The sequence below is a fragment of the Ambystoma mexicanum genome, chromosome 9, assembly GCF_040938575.1.
Source record: "Ambystoma mexicanum isolate Mex_15411 chromosome 9, UKY_AmexF1_1, whole genome shotgun sequence".
Classification (NCBI taxonomy): Eukaryota; Metazoa; Chordata; class Amphibia; order Caudata; family Ambystomatidae; genus Ambystoma; species Ambystoma mexicanum.
Window position 1 is genome coordinate 1137732971 of NC_090931.1, and position 23545 is coordinate 1137756515.

A 23545-nucleotide genomic window follows, 5' to 3' on the forward strand; every position below is an offset into this window, starting at 1 on the left:
CAAATATACACCTCAAAAATCAATGGAGATGTATAACTCTGGATATTTTTTTTTTTATTACTTTGTATTTAATTACATTAGCAATTTTTACAAAACTCTCGTTGCTCATCTCTAAAGAGCCACATAATAGAAAATACCGGAGCAACAGGCGTTGTTTTCACACAGTAATCGGCGAGAGAACGCCAAGGGAGCTGTATCACTGCCAGTCTCTTGTTAGGGTAACTCGCTCACACTTTGGTCTTCAGAATTGATCACCAAGGTGGATCGAAGGGTGATCATTTCAAAAGCGCTTTCCAAGATTTTTACAGACGCTATAGTCCACTTTGTTTTCTCCCCTGACATCAACCTATTCCACCAAGTTGAGTCTTCATCTTCAAGCAGTTCTAAATGGTTTGTACGAAGGTTGTGTTGGTATGTGGCTCTTACATTTGTCAACTCTGAACATTGCAGTAAGAGATGCTTTATTGTTTCTGATTTGGATAATTCCTTACAGAGCCGACAAGTTTTGCCGTTGGATTGCATCCGGATCGCCATGATTTCACGTGTCGGCAGAAGATTAAATCGCGCTCTCATGTACATTTTCCTTAGATGTTTGTTTGGGAATTTCGTGTGTTATGCCACCGGCTCCTTCAGTCTGTTAAAGTTAGGTGGAAGATCTCTTGTCAGTATGTTTGCATGCGCTTTCTCAAGGGTCATTATCCAGTCTTTGAGCCTGGAGTTTAGATTTCACTCTTGCTGGATTTATTTTCAAATCTTCTTCTGTGCATGCGATCTCAGAAAGCTTTTCTTTGAGCCTGTCTGTCCATTTGTTGAGAATACTTAAGTGGAGATTTGCTGTTTCTGCTGCTATGATCTTGTATATGGGTGGACTATCTGTCATTAGAGTGTTCCTGAAAAGTTGCATTGCGCTTTGGGTCACTGTCGCTTCCAGAGAGAGTAGTCCCAGCTCTCTTCTGATAAGATCCATTGGCACTGAGTTTGGGAGTCCTAGGACCGTCTTCCAGACATAACTCTCTAGCTTCCGCCAGATGTCGTTAGGCATGCTCAGTGTTGCCCCCATGTCATAAGTCAGTGTTGGGACAATTTTCCCTTTGTAGAATGCTATCACCGGACTTAATGAAAATTTGCCATATTTTCTGTCGATGACTTTCATTTGAACAGCAAGATTTTTTGCTTTTCCCCAAGGGATGGTCTGCATAGATGCTTCTTTTGCTGAGTGGTCTATCTGAACTCCTAGGTATTTGACACTATGGACCACTTTGATTTCAGATTTGTCCAACACCCATTTGTACCCTGGATGGGTCATCTTCGCACTTTTCCCCAAGATCACTATTTTCGTTTTTGTTTTGTTTATTTTCAGATTGTTTCGCTCCATGTATTGCGCCAGATTTGTAAGTTGGCGTTGTAAGCCAATTTGGGTTTGATCTAGTAAATATCAAATCGTCTGCGTAGAGAAGACGCGATATATTTACCTTCCCCAATTTGGGAGGGAACGCTTTTGCAGGTGTTTCTGAGTCTTTTATATCTCCCAAAAAGGCAATAAATAGTGCCGGGGCCAGAGGGCAGCCCTGTTTAACTCCTCGCTCCGCTGCTATCTCTTTAGACAGAAGGCCTTGGTTGTTTAAACGTACTCTTAGTGTCGTGTTGGTGTGCAGGGCCATCACAGGGTCTAATATTTCCATTGGGCAGTTCCATTTTTTAAGTTTGCTCCACAGCATCCACCTGTCAACTTTATCAAAGGCCTGTGATAAGTCTACAAACGCAAGGAACACCGTAGGAGACCCTTGCTTTACCTTAGCTTTTATGAGATTGAGGATTAGGATGTTAACTGACGTGCTCCCTTTCTTTAGCAATCCCATTTGGAAAGAATCATAGGCCAGAGAGGTTCTAGCCCAAATTTGGAAATGGTGCAGGAGGAGAGTTGCGAAGATTTTACCTATTATATCTAGTAGGGCAATAGGTCTATAATTACCCGGCTCTTCTCTATTCCCTCGCTTGAAAATCGGCACAACCAACGCAGTGACCCAGGACGCCGGAATATATTTTGTCTGTCTGCATTGAGTGAAGATAGAGCTGATGAAAATAGCCCATTTTTCCGGATTTTGTTTTAGCTCGATGTTACATAGCCCATCTGGACCAGGGGCTCTAGAATTCTTTAGGTTGAGGATTGCACTTTTTATGTCGTCTATCGATGAAATATCGATCCAAGGTGTTATAACTGGTCCTTCGGCCGCCAGTGGGAGATGTTCCGGTGCCATAAACAAGTTTTCAAAAAAAATGTACCCACGCATTTTCACTCACTGCGTTTACGATCCGATTGTCCACGTTCTTATCTGGTTTCTTGATAAGTATCCAGAAGTCGCCAGTTTTTTTGGTGCTTAACGTGCGAAGCATGTCCTCCGCATCTTTTTGGTACATTGCATGTCTGTGGCCTCGGATCCAGGCTTTGTATTTTAAATTTTCATCTTTCCATTTGTTCCATGCTGTAGGTGAATTATCATTTTTTCTTTATCTTTTCAATTTTCTCAGGGATCTTTTTCTTTCTGCGATCTGGTTGTCAAATATATGTTTGTTTTGTTTTGCCTTTTCGCTGACTTCTTCGATCTGTATTGGAGTAGGAATGGAAGATAGTCCGGCCTTTGGGTCTTTTCCCCTTGCTCGCGGATGCTGGTTTTGTATTTTTTAATAATGGACTCGATGTTAGCCGCAGTCAGACATACTCTGTTTTGTTGATTATTCGACTCAATCTGGTTGTTGTAGTGGCTGTTTACAGGTCGTAGTGCTTTCCACTTTATGGCCAACAGATTGTGGTCACTCTCTTGGGTTTTTATCACTGAGTAGTCTTCTATGCATGCCACTAGACTGTTGGAAATGAAAAAGTAATCAATGTTTGCGCTAGAATTGCCCCTTTCCCATGTGGGAGTATTTATATTTCAGGATTTCAGAGAGGCCACATTGTGGAGATTTCTCGATTTCATTAGCCTCAGCCATACTTGTCCTCTGTGTTCCCCTGAAGATGTTATCTTTTTCACCCTATTTTCATTTTCATTGCTACAGTTGGCATTTAGATCTCCACAGATTATTATGTGCGTTTGTGGATCTTCAAGAATGATGTCGTCAATTGTTCCTGCTATTTGGTTACAAAAATCTGATGTTGTAGATTTTTCCGGGTTCCAGTATATTGTTATAAAAGCTAATTTCTCTTTTTCACATTCCTTTTTCCTTTCGTCAACTTGGGTCCATGTTGTAGAGACTGCCAGTATGCCATACGACTCGTGTATCGTTTTTATGATGGAAATTCCTGAACCTGCCTTTATTGCTAGCAGGAGTCCAGCAGACGGACGGCCCAGCAAGCCTTTTATGGCAGGAGAGAAGGCTATCTCAAAGCCGTCTAAAGATGTTTTTTCTGTTAGCCAGTGCTCTTGGAGACATAGGATGTCGAAAACCCCCAGATCTTGATTTTCAGGGTTCGTCAAGTGTCTGTGGCCTCTCGTGTTCCATGAGGCCATCGAGATCAATTTCGGAGGAGTCGTTGCTTGGTAGTAGGTTGGAGGCGGTGTGCTTCTGGACCCACCTCCTGGTGGTTGCTATTTGTCCTGTTGAGGGTTTAACGTTTTTTTCAGCCAATTCCATGGTCCCTTTGGTTGTCTAAATTCTTGGCTCTCTCCCATTTTCATTTCTCGATCTTTTATCATTCTACACTTCTCTTCCGACCTTTCACTCCTGGTCTTGATCATTTGCAACTGAGCCACAGTTTCAGCTCTATGACCTTCCCTTCTTTCTTGGGATCGACCCCCATACCTGGATCGTTCTTCTTTTCGATCTTCCCTATATTCTGGGTCTGTTCGTCTATATCTTTCGTTTCTCCTCCCCCTTTTTCCCCCACTCGTACTGCCGACGGTTTTCTTGTTCCATATGGTCCGAGGGGGCATATCTTTTTCTATTGTAGAGTTCTTTTGTTCTGGATGTATAGTGCCATTTAAGGCTCTCTTTCTCCTTTGAGGACTTCGCTTTTAGGTCTGTTTTTGACGTACCTATTTCCGTCAAGATAAATCCGGCTTGTTCTAAGTCTTTATAGGCTTCCTCCGGCACTCCTTTTAGTGCCTTGGATTGGATGTGTAGATAGGACTTCGCCTTTTGATCACGATGGTAGGGTTCTATTAGTAGAAAGTCTTCAGACTTCAGATGTCGTAAGCAGTGTACCTTACTTAGTAAGTACAATATTGTTTTCCTGTTAAGCACGATGTATCTGCTTTTGCAAGATGTTTGTTCTAGTTTGAAAACTCTAGATTCTTTTTCGGTGTTGTCTGGGTTCTTATTTTTTTTTTCCGAGTAGTATTTAAGTTCAATTTCTCTGCTCTCCCCCTCACCCCTTTTACGTGTTTTCCCTTCGTAGCACCGGTCTAATCTTTGATTCAGGGGGGGTGATCCATGGATAGGCATTGAACTAACTAGAGCTTCGTCGCTATTTGTTTCCCTCCTTCTTTCAGGGACAGATTTGCTTTCTTTTGCTAGTCCGTCTGGACTTGTGTGCTCTTCACCCTGCACGTCTGCTTCGAGATGTAATGATAAGTCCATCAGTGCACTTAAGCTCATGAATTCATTCACTGTTCTCGGTGATTTTTCAGTCGGTTTCAAGTTGTTTTTCGTCGCCGCAATTTTATGAGATGGAGTTTCAGGGCTTTGGGTTAAGTTGATTATTTCATCTTCCTTTTCGGATTCGGATGACGCTATTTTTATTTTGTTTGATTGACCTGTGATAGTTTCACTTGCCAAACGCAGAGCCACTTTTTTCTTTTGATTTGTCATTGCTGGTACTATTTTTGCGGCCCCAATCATATTCTGAGTTTGTAGTTCTGACAGATCATTCGCGTTTTTTGATTTTTGCTTATTGAAGATTGGTTCCATTTCTTTCTTGTCCCACTTCGCCGTTGTTTGACAGGCTCTGTCCATACATTTTTTTACAATTTTTTTTGTAGCTAGTGCTTCTTTTCTTTCCATCTCTAGATTGGCCCATTTCTCCTCCCAAATTGACTCCTGCTTGCTGTTTTTGATCTCTGGTGGCTGTAATATAACCCTCCAGAAACTCTAGCTTAGATTGCATCTTGCACAATAGTGTAGTGTTGTCTTTTGCCGTATCACTGATTGTTTCATATAATTTGCAGAATGGTGCAAGTGCAATCGTAAGCGCCGCCATAATTGTGGTCATATCGGGTTTTTTGTTTGGGGATGGTTTTTGGGAATCGATCATAATTTCACTGTGTCTTCTGTGTTTGGCAGGCGTGTTCAAACTTTCCCTGCCCGGGCCAGTTTCGATTTGGGTAGTTGAAATATCCCATATCGAGGTCCCAGCTGTCGCAATAGATACTTCAGAGCAGTCTGATAGTGTTTTAGAGGCAATTGGATCTATTGTTCCTCCTTCTTTGACTTGCCTGGTTAATTTTTCTCCTCTTTCTGTATGCTGGTGGTGAATTTTTGTCCAGGTTTGATCGCTCATTTGAGCTCTTGGGCATAGAGCGCCTTCTTGACATCTCCCTGTCTCATTATTTATTTTCTTTCTGGCCTGTATTTCGGGTCTCAAGTTTCTTTTTGGACTTTCAGGTGGTACTTGCAGGTCCCTCTGCTCTTTTCTTGGGATTTCGCTGGTACTAAATCATGGGGGTTCTGGGTTTTTAGTAGGGCCCGCATCTCTTCCTGTTCAGTCCATTTTTGGGGCCCGCTTTGTAACGTTGTTTTCGATATTGGCAGTGTGTCTGCGCCATGGATCAGTGACTCAGTGGAGATTGATTTTCTCCTTAAATTAGTACTCGGCCCCGATTTGGTTGCTTCAGGCCCCAGCGGCGGGGTAAGATGTCGCTCGCTAATTTCCGAGGGGGCTTTAGGAAGGTCAGCCACCTTCCTTAGAGTGTCTGATGCTGTATTTTCTTCCCTGACGGCTTTATTTGGGCTTGTCGATTCAGTCGGCAGGTCTTTTCCTGCGGTCATCTCTTTGGTCTGCATCTCCTTATCTTTCGTGATAGGCTGATTTACCTGTTTTATTTCTTCTGTGTTTGTTTTCTTTTGTTCGGTCTCATTTAGGCACATTTTTCCCTTGGGCTAGGCTGAATTGCCTGGCTTGTTTCCTCTACGTTTGCTTTCTTTTGTTTCATTTTATTTGGGCTGACCCCTGGCTGATCCGCTACTCTTGATCTCCTTTCACCATCTCCGATTTTGCTCTCACTGTCTGTCATATCTGTTTCCGTTTTCCTCTCTTTTGTCGAAGGGAGAGACCCCTCTATCACTTCTAGAATTTCCGCATCAGTGATTTCGTCCTCTGTTTCTAGTTTGCGTTTCTTCTGTTTGGTCTTGAAGAAGGATAACAGGGCATTTGGGATGCAAGGCTTTTGGTGCGCTCCCGGCCCTGCTGCTGGTTTTTCCACTGGCGTACGTTTAACTTTGTTTATCCCCGTAGTACCGAGGTTTTTCTGATGATGCGTGGATATTTTATTATCTTGGTGGTTTTGGTTTAAGGATGCGCTTGCGGCTGTTTTTTTCCCCTTTTGGCGCTTAATATAATACCGCTTATTGCCATTGAATTTATTGCACTTTTTTGGGTCCATCATATTCGTAAGTCCTGGGGACCCAAGATCGACCCAGTCTCCTGTGTCAGGATTCGATTCCTTGGTTATGCAGTCAATCGGTGCTACTCTAGTCTCCAAACTCACATTTCCCTCCTTTGTCCTTATTGGCTGGTTGTTTGAGTAGCTGATTACAGTGTGTGTGGGGCTAGGTGCACCAATGCTATCATTTAAATCTCTGTTCCCATCTGTCGCCATCTGTACGTCTTTAGTACTGTGAATTAGGGGTCTAGTTACAATGACCGGTCTTTCACTCGGCAGTGTCTGTACTGCGTCCCTTACGTTCTTCTCTGGGGACTTATAGATGTTAGGTAGCTCAGTCCTCCCCCCCTCGTGTGTTAGCGCACAGGGCCAGGGGAGGGTCCCAGTCTGACCACCCTCCGGTAGTCAGGACTGAAGAACCACCCGCCGAAGCAGTGCTCTGTTCCTGCGCTATTTTCGCCACCTTGCTGATGTCCATGGGGTTTTGCGGGGGGCGGCAAATATCCGTGAGGGCGCTATAGCAGTTTCAAGGGACTCTTTGTTCGTATCGATATTACGGGGTGTGTCCTCCCCCCTTCTGCCAACTCCTAAGGCCTGGAGTTGGGTGGCGGTGGGCGTCAACTCTTTAGGAGTTTTCAAGTCTGATGCGGGGTGCACGGGAATCTTACCTTTTTTCACCGGCGACCTCCGCTCTCCTTTGGAAAGAGTCTTGTTGTTACTCCGCAGGATTCGATGGGAGTCCGGCGGCTCCGCCAGTTCTACCGGAGCTCCCGCCACCTCTTGATGCTGCTTTTCGGCGTCCTCCAGCTGGTCGTAGCCCAGCGCTCCTGCCCCAGCTCCCTGCATTGTTCTTTCGATCTGCAGGGGCTCTGTGGGGCTCCGGGGCTCCGGGCTGGTTCTTTGCGTCGCTGAGTTACTCTTTACTTCCACTTTACTTCCACAGAGCGGGGCGCTCCCGGACCTCCCCGGACCCACCGGGAACACTGGAAACACTCTGTCCACTCCGCTTCGTTGAGCAAGGGGTTTTTGAGAACTGGCTCCTCCTTCACAATGGGAATGGCAAACAGACTGCCAAACACTGGAAACACTCTGTCCGCTCCGCTTCGTTGAGCAAGGGGTTTTTGAGAACTGGCTCCTCCTTCACAATGGGAATGGCAAACAGACTACCAAACACTGAAAACACTCTGTCCGCTCCGCTTCGTTGAGCAAGGGGTTTTTGAGAACTGGCTCCTCCTTCACAATGGGAATGGCAAACAGACTGCCAAACACTGGAAACACTCTGTCCACTCCACTCCGCTTCGTTGAGCGAGGGGTTTTTGAGAACTTGCTCCTCCTTCACAATGGGAATGGCAAACAGACTGCCAAACACTGGAAACACTGTCCACTCCACCAAATGTCACTTTGGCTTCCCTAGACGCGCCAGGTAGGGCAGTACTAGGCAAACAGGCGTCCCCCAGCCATTCGACGTGTACCGGATATTAACCTGCTTTATCTAAAGGCTCACATAGAAGCAAGGAGTTACATAAAGATGACCAAGTGTTGTTGGTGAAGTGGTAAAGGGTTCTCCTAATATGACTAGGAGACCTGCACCCTCAAAAAGGCTCCCTGGCTTCGTCACATTGTGTTATCCTGGGCAACTTCTTTAATATCCCTAATATCAGTCAAGATCTGCAGTGTTTGGTTTTGAAATGACATAAAATAATCGGGCATTCACGTTTATGTGGAAGTCGCTGTTTTAAAAAAATGAAATATGTTTACCATTTCATAGTGAGGTTATTGGCACAAAAGCCTTCAAACCTTTCTTCAAGGTTATACAATCCCCCTATATAGACAGATCCCTTATTGGGGATTGAAGTATGGGAACCCAATCTTCAATACCAGGAGTGCTTCGCCTTCCTAGCTTTGACGCTTTTGTTCCCATTTTATTGTGAATGTGCTAGACTACACCCCCCTCGCCCTAGGTTTTTAGTCCTCTCTGTCTTTAGGTGATGATGTTCTTGTGAGTCCTAGTTGCTACCTTGCATGCCACATCGCCCTCTGGTAGAGTTCTTCGCTCCCTCTGTCTGGCAGTGGTGAGAGTGACGCATTTGCTTAAACGTTGGGTCCATTGCAAGTTTGCAAATGGGGAAAGGGTACTAGACACAAGCGAGTCAGCGTCAGTCTGTGCCAAGGTCTGGCCACCACAGAAATACATGCAGCTGGAACAAAATCAAAGTCCCTCGTAGCTATAACCTCATTGACCATAACATAACAATTAATAACCATGGCATACCTCTACATGCTCATGCTTGCGATGGAAATGTGTGCCTTGTACATTTTCTCTAATGTTGTCGTACCTTTGAACCGTAAAACTAAACGCTTTTCTTCATGTCGCTTTTTCAGCAATAAGGATTTCATGCAGGAACAGAACACAGTACCCTGCTACTTGGTCTGCTATCTTTTTGCCAATGTTCTTAATATAACACAAGTCCTGCTCTGTAACGCCGCAACGTAGACCAACATATGAAAGACGCTAAAAATAAGAATCGTGCTGCAAAACGCACCCAACCTTAAGTGTCACTACATCAACAGTGTGTTTTCAAAGCAAAACCAAAATCCGAAATGGCCGCTAGTATACACTTGCTTCACTGTCTGGTGCCGTGGGTGAAGCTGGTGGCTAAGGCGGGTTTCTGTGACTTTCGGGTGAGCCCAGAACTAGCAGGTGTCTGGGAGTGAAAGGGACATTCACAAGGTCATTCACGGCTCACTATGTACACAGCCACTGTACGTACGTTTTCATATGCAACTGTGGATCGTAAACACTCATTGGGTAAGCTAGCAGTATGGTACCAAGCAATCCATGAGTCTCCAATGCAGAGGAGTCCTCATTCATCTGGGGCTGAGTTTTTGGGCTTCACACGTGGTGTGTGGGACGTTTGGCCTTTTGTACATGTCATTCATTTTATTTTATTTGTATTTCTTGAATTTGTAGAGCGCACTGCAGCCCAAAGGCATCGAGGCGCTGTTGCAAGAGATTGTAAGTAGGCTTAGTTAAGGGTTACATTGAAGGCAGCCCAACAGTAGTTCTTCGATCACGTTACAAGTGGTTACATACATGGTTGGTTACATCTTAGCATACATTACATGAGGGTTTCATGATGACCACAGCTAGCATCCTACACAAACGGCGGGATGTAGGAAAGCAGTACAAAGGGTGCATGGTCATACAAATAGCATGGTTTTTATTTGCTTTTCGGAATGCTATGTGCGAGTCAATCCTCCTAATGTGAGTGGGTAGAGAGTTCCAGTGCGATGCGGCCATGGTAGGGAAGCTAGGACCGCCTGCACAAACTCTCCGGGTCTTAGGGATGGAGATTCGATTGGTGTATGCCAGTCTGATGGGCCTAGTTGGAATTGGCTTAACTATTCCTTGGACCAAGTAGTGGTTAATTCCGGATTGACCTGAAAAAGGCAGGACTGGATGTCAAGTCCTCAGTTTGTGACATCACCCCTGCCTTGACCCAACCTTTTCCTGTCTGACGTAGGCTGGGATGGGTCCCAAAGCCGCTGGCCCCGCCCCAGTCAGTGTTAGTGAAGGCATATTGGGCGGGGCCAAGGCAATGCATGCTTTGGGACATTTCAATTTCAACACCCCCAGGCATTTACTTGGGCCGTGTGTAGGGGGTGCCTTGCTCCTAACACGGGGGAGCAACGTGTATTGCGCATCTGCTACAGGGATGGCTCGACAGAACGCTCTCCTGTGCAGGTATATACTGCAACCATAGCCACCTCTACTACCCCTAAGGTTCTTTTAGCAATAATGGAAAACAAACGTTATTTACTGGAGAAAGAACACTCCCTTTATCAGTGGCTTTCTTGTTTTATTTATTAGAGAAGTTAGCAGGCAAAAAACATGTGGAGCTATGCCCATATGGGCCAGCCGCCCCTGGTTCCACCAGTCCAGGGGTTGAGACACCACACAGGGCCTTCGCAGATCAGATAGACCAACAGGGTCTCACCGGGCCAGATGCAGGAAGGGATGCTGCACCTCTTCGGGAGTCTTCTTTGGATCTTCAATCAGCTGTTCTTTGAGGCATTCTTGGCTTCAACGATGAGCTTAAGAAATGGCTGCAGGAGTCCTCTTCATATCCAAAATCCAGCCTGGAAGAAAGTTTAAACCCACCAATGTTAAAGATCTGCACCATTCAAACAGTCAGTAGTTGTCCAATCACGGACAACTATTGCTTTCACTCATGCCCCACGCCTAGGCTCTCTGGCTCCATGGATGTGGAGTAGGGCCAGACCGTTCCACCCGCTTCCCGAGCCACACAGACACAAAGGCATCACTAGTCCGCAAAAACAGCAGCTTTCATGGGTTTGAAAATGACCTTATATGGAATTTCCTGACATGTCAAGCAGGAAGAAGTCTAATCAACAATATGGCCAAAGAACAAGCAGAAATCTTGTGATGTGGCCATTTTAGGACACTAGCTACACTAGAAGCAACGTACAAATGGTACACATATACTTACTGCCGCCAGCTTGCCTTTAGACACATAAAAAAGTAACCAAAAATCCCAAGTGTAAAATACTAGGGTGATACAAATGTATCCCCATTGCACTGCATTGTAAGATGCTGTGTGTAATGTTACAAAGTTACAAAAGTGTAAAAGTCTAAAGCGAAACATAGTTTCCCCAGTACTGATAGTCTGAAGGACTGATTAATTTCCATATGACAAATGAGCAAAAGGCAGGGCAGTGAAGCTGAAGATTGCACTTCCCTGTAAAAATTCAAGGCAGGTTCAAAAACAAAATAAAAAAGTGTGGTGCTCCCTAGAACTATGTAGGGGAAGTTGCCAAAAGATAACTATTTCCTAACAACGACGTTGCTCATGCCAACTCTTGCTGAAAAACTATCTCCTTTGTTTAGCTGGTCAAGTGGCACAGCGAGTAGAGCGCTCGCTTTGACACCCGTGCAGAGCCTGCTATCGCAGGTTCGAATCCCGGCAGGGCCAAACTCAGCCTTTCATCCTTCCGAGGTTGATAAATGAGCACCACACACCGTGGGTAATAATAAGCAGCGCTCAGATACCTGAGGGTTCGTAGCGCTATATAAATGCCAAATTATTATTATTATTATTAGTAGGTAACGAGCTGCACAAAGAATTGTTCATTAACATCTTATCATTAATGGCCAAACATACTTAATTTTACAATGGAGGACTCAATGTGTGGAAATTATGTAAATTCAAACCAAATGTTGCATCTTCATATCGTTTCATAAGATTGGTAAGGTGAATTTTACAATCCATTAACTTAGTCGTAAACCATACATTTTGAGCTTTCCTTAATACACTTTGTAAAGGTTTGAGATCAGATGTATAGATATCTTTTCTGTTTTTGTATGTTTTTTTAAAAAAAGGGTAACTGTATCTGTGTTAGAGGTGTGCAGGGGTTATGCATTTCCACTTGCTGTGGCTGAACATGAAAGTATTGGCTTTTTAACTTTTTTGAAGGTGGATAAGCATTTGAGATTGAAGGTGGCATACACATTTTTTGCAATAGTTTTGATATCCGTATTCCAAAATTTCAAAGTGATCTGTCCCATTCAGACTTCATGTTGAAATGACTATACGCTACTTTTTCCTAGCATCCATCTAAGTATGATCTTTTTTTGTGTAGGCCCAATGTTCATTTGTAAATAGTCTAATTGTTTAGCACATTCTAATAGGTCATGTAATATAGGTTCAATAATGTCATCCACCCAGAGATTAAAATTACCCAAGACCAAAATTGTTGTTGTACAGAGATACACAAGATACAGAGAATAGTGGGAGGTAAGTGAGATGAGTATTTTGCAATTTTCCAAACTATTTCCCTTGTGGAAGTTATTATTTTGGACTAGACTATGCTACATGAGGAAGATGTACAATTCTTTAATGCACTGCACTGCATCCAGAAAGATGACGTTTCATCATTCAGAAGCATCCGGTCAACCAAAATGTGATAGGGTGGCATAGGTAAGAACATTCTCTATATAGAAAAGGCAGGTGACCATGAGGCAATAAAATATTCGGTTGAAAGAAAACTGTGCAGTTGAGTTAACCTCTAAAAACGGAACTGGTTAAAGGGCATATGAACTCTTTTGGGATAATTGATTGTTCCAAAATAATGTTATTTTAAAAATAGGTGGCTTTGAGATGACAATCCCAACAATCTTTCTTAGACATCAAAGGGGTTACATGCATAGTTGCTAAACTGAAATCCGACTAACATACACATTAGGGCACTCCATTATGAAAGGCCCTGTATGTACATGTATTTCTTCCTCTGTTTCCCATTTGATCTAAATTAGTAACAAAAAAGAGAATGAATGCAAAATACAAAAAATGCAATATTTATTTTTCAGGAGACCGTGCAAGCAGCTGTCCTGTTTTATTCATATTGGATGAATTTGACCTTTTTGCACATCATAAGAACCAGACGCTTCTGTACAACCTCTTCGACATTTCCCAGTCGGCACAGACTCCGGTTGCAGTTATAGGATTAACTTGCAGATTGGTACGCAATGTCTTCCCATTTGTTAAATTCTCTATTTTTCATAATCTCTTTATCATGCTACCCCCACTCTACTATGCTTCAAGCAGTCGGATGAGAAATTCCAGTCAAGGATGTTGTCTTGGACATATCATCACCACACATTATAGTAATGCATTTTGGTTTTCATGTTTAAAAGTGCATTTTTTGCTAAATGCGTTTAATGGTTTTCTAGCAGGTTCAAATACACAGTGGAAAACTATGCTGGAATGGTGAAGAACTAGGGGTTGCCCTAGTGTTTTATATCAATGTATCAATGATAGTCAATTGAAAGTTTACTACTCCCTAGTGCCCACACTTTTCTTCCATGCTTATTTGTTGTAACCTTATTGAAACGGGACAGGAATAAAGCAGTTTTTATTGAAGACTAGCAGAAGTACCCGTTCTCTGAAGACGGACATAACACTGATTCTGTAGGTTGCTGTTGCGATTAGCGTATCACTGATGTGCTTTGCACCCAGAATTAAACTGCACTGAGAATGGGCCCGTGTGGCAGACTGACATACCCGGAGCAGATGTTAGGGGGGAGACGTGAGTTGGTGTGCTGCTACATACTGGGACCTTCTGTGCTCTCTCCCCACCTGTCGCCTCACCCTGGCATGGTGCAGTTCGTTGTGGTGCAAATATCTTGGAAACCGTCCATCCAAGGGCCTGGACCTCGAGTTTTGTTCCTTGTATAGGGACCAATCCTTCTATGACCACATTGATGTTTCGCTGACTTCAGGCAACCGTCTCATGTGTGAAGGTGCTGAAATCCAGTGAAAGGGGTGGAACGGAGGCCACCAGGGGGCGCACAGGCAATGGCAGTCTGAAGTCGCTGCTCCCGCCGAAGCTGAGCTGTGATGAGGGATTGAGCCCCCCCCCACTGCAACCCCCCCCACGGGACAATCATGGCCCGCTGAAGCAGTGAGCCCCGGCTACCCCCCAGTCCCTCCCCCCCGGCCGAAAGAGCGATGTCGGAGGACCCCCGAGTGCCTGGGAACGCAACCCCGCGACCCAGACAGAGGAGCCACAAGCAGCCCGAGTGGCATCAGGACAGCGAGAAGGGACGCGGTGCGCCGGAGCCGCGGGAGCCTGCCGGCGCGAACATCCTCTCCCCCCCAGCCCTGCTCGTGTGGACACCGGTGAATCAGCAGGGAATCCACTAGCGGAGGCCCGCGGCGCTGGGGGACGGCGCCAGTGCGAAGCGGGTGCCCCTCCCCCCAGGCAGAAGTGCTCTATGCCACAGGCCCGGACCGTTGACGGCGAGGACGCCTGCCCAACTCGGGTCCGGAGCACGGAAAAGATCAGCAGGGACACCGAGACCCCGTCCCACGGACCCTTGAGAAGGCCTTCGAGGCGGAGACACCGCAGACCTGGGCCCGTTGGCCCATCGGAGCCTGCATAGTTCCGGAAGGGGGGTGAGGACCCGCCCACAGCCCACACACTGGTGCGGCCCCGGCGGGAGGACGCCAGTGCCCGCGGAGCCCTTTCAGACACGGTTGTTGGAGGGACAACGCGGCTGCTGGGTTCTCGGCCCCCCTCCCCCCATGGGGGCATTTAATTTTTTATTTTTAAATGTTTTTATTGGCATTTATAAGTATACAAAGAAACTGTTGAGCATCTGCTTTGGGTTGCATCATCTAATGCATATATTGTGTGCCAATTAAATTGCAATAATACAATAACAAATAAACAAACAAAGTAACAACAATGACTGTCCCACCATTTACTAGCACCTCGTGTTCCATGTTTCCAGGTTAGGGGCCCGGGTCCGGAGTCAGTTCTCTGCGTTTGCCCACTCAGGGCAGTGACAAAGTGGAGCACATGGGAGTGATGGACTGATCTCTGCTGTCGGTTTCCTTCTGGGGTTCGAGGGGGGATAGGTTCAAGGGGGTTTATAGTTCGTTGAAAAGATCATGTCTCTCAGGAGGGCCTTCCAAGCCTCTAGTGTGATGCTCGCGTCGTCGCCTCCCCGTCTATTCCCCTCCTCCCAGGCTCTAGTTTCGGCTGTGGTCCACCTCTCCATCTCCTTAATCCAGGGCTCATACCTGGGGCCTGCTGGGGATTTCCAGGCCATGGCAATCGTTCTCTTGGTTAACACACAGGCCATGTCCATAAGCTTTGCCAGGTGCTTGATTTTACTCAGCCTCAGGTAAGTGCCCAATAGGCACTCCTTGGGTGTCCATTCATATGTCTCCAGCCCAGCGTTCCTACAGGTTTGTTCAGCGGCCTGCCAGAGTTTGAGATTTGGGACAGGCCCAGAACATGTGGATCATGTCTGCCAGGTCGGAGGAGCACCAGGGACATTTTGGGTCGGCTGTGTTGTTAAATGTGGATATCCTGTGTGGGGTCATATACGTTCTGTAGAGTACGTTCAGTTGGATCAGTCTGAACCTGGCGTTCCTAGATACCTCCTTTGGGTATGCCAGGGCTCTAGACCATTCGCCCTCTGTGATTTCTGACCCCAAGTCTATCTCCCATTTCTCTTTCAGCCGTGCGCTCCTTGGGTTGGGTCTGCTGTTTATTTGGGTGTATAGCCGTGATGTTGGTCTCCATCCGTCGCTGAGGTCGTATATTTCCCGCAGGAGGGGATGTGTCTCTGGCTCCTCAGGCCATTTGTCCCAGTTCTCTTTGGCTACATGTTTCACTTTTTGGTACCAAAGGAATTGGCCTGGTGGAAGTCCGTCCCTTTCTTGGAGTGATTCAAAGTCCCTGAAGAGTCCCTCGCAGAACATGTATCCCCATGTGTAGAGGCCATGACTCTCCCAGCACCTCAGTATTGATAGATCGCTGGGGGTTTTGCAAACGTCCGCCAGCATGGGGATGTCGGGTGTATATGAGTGCTGTAGTCCGACTATGGATCTCACCTTGTTCCATACTTGTCTCCCTACCTCTAGTATCATGGGTGGGTTGGACGGCCCAGCTCGAGTGTTCCATATTAACTCTTTGGGGTGTAGCGGTGAGGACACTTGGGAGAGAAGATTTAACTCAGCTGTAGGTTCGTCTGAAAGCCATTTTGCTAGATGTGTCGATTGAGCCGCCAAGAAGTATCTCTGGAAATTGGGAAGTTGGATGCCACCCTCGGTGTAGGTGAGTGTAAGGACATTTAGTGTGAGTCTGGCTGGTCCCCAGAGAAAGTCCCTAATCAGGGATTCCAGCTTCCTGAAGAAGGATGGGGGAACGTAGTATGCCACATTGGTGAAGTAGTAGAGGAACCTGGGGAGAATTATCATTTTGGATATTGCAGCTCTGCCCATCATGGAGAGCGGGAGCTTCGACCAGAATTGTATGGATCTACGTATTTCGCGAAGTTATCCAGGACATTCAGTACAATCGGGGCATTCTCCAGGGGGTCTTGGAGATATAGGAGGACGTCATCTGCTTATAAAGAGATAATGTTGTCCGACCCACCAATGCCAGCGTCAAAGAACTGTTTCCTAAAGTAGATTGCCACTGGTTCCAAACCCAGGATATATAGCATTGGTGACAGCGGGCATCCCTGTCTGGTACCCCTCTGAATAGGCAAGGCTTCTGATACCATGGCTCCTGTTTTTACTCTTGCTACTGGGTTGCTGTAGAGGACCTTGATCCAACGGATGAAGTGTTCTCCGAGCCCGAACTCCCTCAGAGTCTCAATCAGCCATTCCCAATAAATTGAATCGAAGGCTTTTATGGCATCTAGTGAGAGTACCGCTAGGTCTTCCTTGCGTTCGGTTGTTTGTGCTATTATGTGTTGGAGCCTCCTGAGGTTGGCAGTAGTGTTTCGTCCCGGAACGAAACCATTTTGATCTTCGTGCACCAGAGATCCAATCACCCTCGAGAGCCTCTTAGCCAATATGGTTGTTAATATTTTGCCGTCGTAGTTTAGGAGCGCCACTGGGCGATACGAATCACACTTGTCGGCTGGTTTGCCTGGCTTGAGCATTGGGATAATGAGGGTTTCTCTCGTGGTATTGGGAAGAGTACCAGACTCGTATGCCTCCGTGTATACTGCATGTAGTACAGGGGACAAAGTCTCTTCATAGGCCTTGTAAAATTCTGGGATAAGGCCATCTGTCCCGGGGGACTTGCATGTGGCAAGGGATCTAATCGCATCTGAGATGTCCTCAACCGTGATGGCTTCTCCCAGCGTATCCCGTTGTTCCTGATTCAACCTGGGTAGTCCCACTTCGGCCAGCGTATCTCTTATATCTGCCGTAGGAATCTCGTTCCTGTGGGTATATAGCTCAGTGTAGAAATCCGTGAAGACATCATTGATCTCCTGTTGTGTCCTACGGGTTATGTCGTTCCTATCTTTGATCTCCTTGAGGGCCTGTCTCGGGTGTTCCTTTCTGCAAAGCCATGCAAGTATTCTGCCCGGCTTATCTGCTTCCTTGTGGGCCTTCAGGGTGCGCACAGAGAAGTCGAACTTTGAGAGTCTTTCCCATGCGGCCCTGCAGTCTTCTCTGATCGTTTTCAGTTCTGATTCCTTTTCAGTGGCCGATGGGCCGTCGCTTTCGAGGTGTCTTATTTTCTCCTCCGCTGTCTCTAGTTCCCTTCTCAGCTGCCTCCTGATCCCGCCTGCTTCGGCAATTATCTCTCCCCTTGACACTACTTTCATCGCATCCCAGAGTGTGCTCCATTTCCCGACTGATCCCTTGTTTATCATTAAATATTCTTCTAGCTTTTCTCCTAAGGTTTCCTTAAATGCGGGGTCGGTCAGGGCGCCTACTGGCATGCGCCACATCGGGATAGGTGGACGAGGGCCCTTGAAGCAGAGTTAACAGTAAAGGGGAGTGGTCCGATATTGATCTGCCCATGTAGTCTGCCGATTCTACTTGCGGGGTTAGCTCATTGGCGATGAAAAAATAGTCTATCCTGGTGTGGAGGTTATGGGGAGCCGAGTAGAATGAATATGATCTGTCGGAGGGGTGAAGGTCTCTCCAAATGTCAGTTAAGTGTAGGTCTGCCACCATCCTGGAGAGGGGCCCTGAGGAAGCGTTGTTAGGTATGCGTGACGTTGCGGATCTGTTTAATTCGGCATTCATGACGGAATTGAAGTCTCCTCCCCATATAAAAGTGTATTCTCTGTAATGCAGCAATCTGGCGCATAGCTCCTTGATGTGAGAGGGTATGTTGTGTTGAGGGAAGTATGAGTTTACTATGCACAAAGGGGAGTTCTCAAGCATGCCCCACACTATCACGTACCTGCCTTCTTTGTCCAGTTCTACCCCCATTTGTTGAAATGGTGTTTCCGGACTCACCCACGTGTAGACTCCTCTTGCATACTTTGAGTAGGATGCGCCGTTGGCCTGGCCCCCCCAGTAGCTTACCATCTTGTCTGTGGCCTCCGTGGTGAGGTGTGTTTCCTGAAGGAGGGCCAGTGATATCCTTTTCCTCTTCAGGTATGAGTATATTCGGTTTCTCCGTATATAGGTTCCCATCCCTCTAACATTCCATGTGATTAACTTGAGTCTTGCTGCCATTGCATGAGTGGTTTCCTTGTGGTGGGGAGCACCTCCCCTTCTTCCTGGGTTACATGCATCGAATCGTATGACACATGTTGTTCTGCTTGTGTAGGATGGGCAGACCCAGCCTCCGGCCCAATGTCCAGACCAGTCCAACCATTGTTCATCTGAGATAGGACAGTCGAAACAATAACAACTTTGAAAAAGTAAATGTAACTAACGCACCCAGCTTCTGTCACCGGGTTGCAGTGCTTGGGGGCTCTCGCGCTGTCTGACCTAATCCGGGTCTCTGGCGCGAGTGGTTGCGTGCAGGCAACTGGCCTGCACTGGTCATCGGAGGGTCCGTGGTTTGTGTTCATGTGCAGGAGGTCAGGTGAGCCCTGCAGTCGTTTAGCATTCTCACGTAGTAGTTTTGCTTCAGTGGTAGTGTAGCTTCATTCTGATTTAGGGTACAATACAAGGGCCCTGGGTGCCCTAGCTGAGATAGCAAGCGATCAACCTTGGCTGCTTTCATTATGTTTCTCAGGTGTGGGTTCTGTGGGGACCTCAGCCAGGTTGTTATGTTCCATCCACATGGTAGCTGCTTCTGGCGACTCCAAGAATATCGCACGCCCTTTGTAGATTACCTTCAGTCGTGAAGGGTACAGCAGCATGTATTTCAGGTTTAGTTTCCTCAACCTAGCCTTGATCTGGACGAAGGAATTCCTTGCTCTCTGCACCGATTGAGTATAGTCAGGGTATATGGTGATCTTTGAGTTGCCCCGCTCTCTCTCCTCCATCTCTCGAGAATTTCAGGATCACCTTGCGGTCACGGAAATTGAGGACCTTAGCTATAATGGGGCGGGGATAGGATCCAGGGGGGGCCTCTTCTGAAGAGATCTGTGAGCCCTCTCTATGGCAAAACCCTGTGAGAGGTTTGCTGCCCCTATTTCCTGCTGTATTAGGGATTCCACATAGGTTGTCGGGTCCATGGTCTCTGTCCCCTCCGGTATACCTAGAATCCTAATATTATTTTGTCTGGCCCGACCCTCTGCTTCTTCAGACCTCGCCTCCAGGAAGCTCACTTTGCGTTTGAGGTCTGCAACCTCTGTCTTCAGAGCCGACGTATCATCTGAAATGTTCTTCTGGGAGGATTCAATGATGGGGACGTGCTCCGTTAGGTTACGGGCATCTTGCCGTGTGAGTTGGACATCGGCCTTAACCTCACCTATTTTCGTGTCGATGAATGTTCTCAGGGCTGCGATCGCCTCTAGCAGCTGGTTATGCCTGACCTCTTCTTCTGGGCCATCATGGGTTGCTGAGCTTTTTGGGGTGGATTGGGCAGTGGGGTGAGGCTTGGCTGTTATGAAAGAGTCCAGAGTGGCATTCTTGGCTTTGTTCCTTGCAGCGGCCATCTCTACTTTGCCTGGTCCCGCTAGATAATGCAGCGCGTCTGTAGCTCCCCTTCAGAGAAGTAGCGTGTGTGGACTCTCACAGCTTGTCTCGGCCCAGTGTACGACAGTGCAGTTCTGCCACTCACAGTGATGGTCTGGACCCTAGGGCATGGTGGCGCCTTGTGTCAGTGGCATGAGCGTCATTAAGGTCCGTGGCGATGCCCTTTCTGCGGTGGTCTATGATGCTGAGGGGCCTCCTTGGGGGCTCTTGAAATGACACTGTCCAAGCGGCGTGTTGCACGGTTGGAGCGGTGGGGGGGGCTCCTTAGCGTGGGTCCACGGTGTCCGATTGATTGATTTGTCCTCTATGGGGTGGCCGTACTCCTTGACGGCGGTAGGCTCTCTTGGTAGGCAGAAAGGATTGACAATGGGACCTATGCGAGCTCCAAGGAAGGATTTCGTCACGTTAGCACTATTGCGTGCAGAGGTGGCGTGGTTGGGGGGACCTGAGTGTGCCCACTACATGAGGGTACTGTCTTGGGGTCGTGACAATGGGCAGATGGCTGGCTACCCCGGCCTCTCTAGTGTAGGAGGCTCTGTGACAGGGAACAGCTGCTCGGCTCCTCAATTTTGAACTGACTGTCCGTGAGTGTCGTGGATGGGCTCCGATGTTCTGGTACTGTGGTGATGGGTAGTTGGCCGGCGACCCCGGCCCTGACGGTGAAGGAGGATCTGTGTCAGGGGGCGGATGCTCGGCTCCCCGATGCTGAGGTGACCGTCTGGGACTCCGGTGTTATGGTGCTGTGGTGTTAGGCTGCTGGTCGACGGCCGCGAGCACCGCCGATGGAGGAGGCTCCGTTTCGGGGAGCGGCTCCCCGATGTTGAAGTGGCTGTCAGGTATTGGGGTGAGTGGTCTTGGTGGGGTCCGTCACGGTGCGTTCCCGTGCCGCCCCCTTGGCGCGGAGTGGCGTCTCCCCCCAACAGGCACACCGGGCTCCCGGTTCGTGGATCGGGGGGGACACTCACCAGGTGCGTTGATCAAGTGCTGCCTCCCGGGTACGGGTCAGCGCCGTTCCTCAGCGTGCGGGCGGTGGGCTTGTGTGCTCCTGCTGAGATGGTCCCCAGGCGCTGCCGGTCCAGTTACCTTGGTGTGTGCCAGCCGCACTCTGACTCTTCGTAGCGTCAGCCCTCGGCCGTTATCTAGGGTGCTCGGGCTGTGGGGGGAGGGGCACCCCCCGGTTCCGGATGGCGTTCTTGTGGGCTCTAGCGGCCGGCCCGTGGGTTCACCCTGCGCCCCCAGGGAGGGAACATCCGAAGGAGGCACTCGGTGTCAGCCTTGGTCTGCCTGGGTCCATAGTCGCTGGCTGCCGGCACCGATATGTGCCTCGGGTCCGTCAGTGCGAGGCGGCCGCCATCTTGTGCGCCTCGCACGGGGAGGAGGGGGAGCCGGGCCGGATCGCGGCAGAGGCTTCACGGGCTCTGATTTTTGTCGGGGTAGGGAGGAAAACACGGCTCCTCGCCTCAGTCGCTGGCGGATCGCAGTGTGGATGATGTATGTGGGCTAGAAGCACCCAGAAAAGGATCGGACTGCTGTGGCTTAGCCGGAGCTCAGGGAACCTGCGTCCTCACTCCTCGGACATCAGGCCACGCCCCCCCCATGGGGGCATTTAAGGGTGAAAACCCCACACCCACCGAATAACAAGAACCCGAAGGGGGGGAGACCCCAAGCACGGAATCCGCACAGGTGGTGGCCCCTGGTTTCCTTCCCAGAGCGTGTGCCCGCCTGGAGGCGAATCTAGAGGGGTTCACGGACAGCCGGAACAGGCTGGTGCGGCACAAGCTCTGAACCCCCCTGCCCCCGGGGGCACATCCTGGGCCTCTACCCGTGCAGAATCCATCACATCTTGTCACCCCCTCCCCACCACAGGAGCAACAGGGGGACCCAGACGAACACAGAGCAAAAGGATAGGGTGTGTGGCCCCCACTCGAGGCCGGTGGGGCGTGTGCCCGCCCAAAGGCTGTCCACTAGAGGCGGTCAGGACTGAAGGAGAGAGGACGGTCTCCCAACTTGGTCCTCTCATTTAACCCCCAGGGGGTGCCGGCCGGAGGAGTAGGGGGGGCTAGATGAGCTGGCGAAAAACTCTCCAGGAATATCGATACCAGGAGCCCAGAGGAGAAAACAGCGGCCCGGGCCGAAAGAGTGACATGGCCCAATCGGAGACTTCGCCCCCGCCCACCTTAACAATGGAAAAGGGTTTTGCCTTGGTCCTACAGGCGATCAGGGACATGCGAGTGGACATTGCCCAGAAAATGGAAAAAATGGACCAAAGGGTGAACAAGGTTGAGGACAGACTGCTACAGCTAGAGACCAACCAATCGTCATCAGTGACCCAAGAGATAGAAATGGCCCTGAGACTGTCTGCCCTAGAAAAGAGGGACAAAGAGAGGGCCAGGCAAATGGATGATTTTCAACAGAGGAACAATCTCAGAATTTTTGGGGTTCCGGAGACGGAGGAAGAAATGGAGAGAGATTTGGCCCAGGTGGTGAGAGACATCACCCTCCTCTTCTCGGATGAGATGAAAATGGAACCAACGTTTGACCGGGTTCACAGAGCGGGAGGCAGAGCAGGGGGCCCCTGGTCCATCTTGGTCTGGTTTCACTATTACACGGAAAAAGCGAAGGTGCTGGAGGAGGCCAGGAAGGCCCGGGAGATAACATACCACAATGTACATGTGTCAGTTTTCCAGGACCTCTCTATATACATATATGCTGGCCAAACGCAGGATATGCCGCCCCCTGATGCAGTTGCTAAAAGGGAAGGGGGTGTGCTACAGATGGGGGTACCCCTTCTCCCTCACGTTCGAGTATATGGGTCAGCGGATGACCCTGGTCACAGAGGAGGACATAAGGGGAGCCATCCAAGACTACGTGACGGATCCGACCCCGCGGAGGGAACTCACAGGGATGGCCAGAAAGGTGCAAGAGGGCACGGGCCACAGGGAGATAGGAGAAGGAAGACAGGCCCACGGAAATCCAAAAAGTGGAACCCGCCATCCCCGGCGACAGATGGGGAGGGAAACGACCCTGAGTACGGAGGAGCGGGCCGGTCTGGCCCACGGGGGAATGGGAGTTGAAATCCATATTGGAAGATAAGAGAGGACTCGGGGAACCGGGCAAGAAACTCTGATCGTGGATGAAAGGACCAACCTGGCCCGAAGGCAAGTTGGCATCAATGACCGTGGGGTCCAAGAATGCACAGGGTCCCCTTGAACAGCAAGAATGAGGGGTCCCTGGGGAAAGGGGCTCAGAGGGCAGGGGAGGCTCAAAGATGAGTGAATTTCAACATCAGCCCAGCCAAAGGCGGTAGGCTGGTGGTCCGGCCAGTTACCAGTAATGGTGGAACTATTTGGCTGGACGCCGGGGTGGGGGGGGGGGGGCTGAGGGGAAGTTTGGGGCTGTTAAATTTGAAGGGGGAACAGGAGGCAGTTGGGGGAAAGTTCAAGGCCCAACTGGGGGGAGGTGGGAGGGGGTAAAGGGGAACCGAATATAATTCAAACGGAGCCGGGA

General features: G+C 48.5%; 1 protein-coding gene across 4 annotated transcripts in view; it reads left to right on the forward strand.

The window, feature by feature from the left end:
• The window catches only part of ORC4 (origin recognition complex subunit 4), a 1582358-nt gene that overhangs the window by 991358 nt on the left and 567455 nt on the right, over positions 1-23545 (forward strand). For all 4 annotated transcript variants that reach the window (XM_069616510.1, XM_069616509.1, XM_069616512.1 and 1 more), the window contains one exon: positions 12988-13139. In XM_069616510.1, the coding sequence (XP_069472611.1) occupies positions 12988-13139 (152 nt within the window). The remainder of the gene's footprint in view (positions 1-12987; positions 13140-23545) is intronic.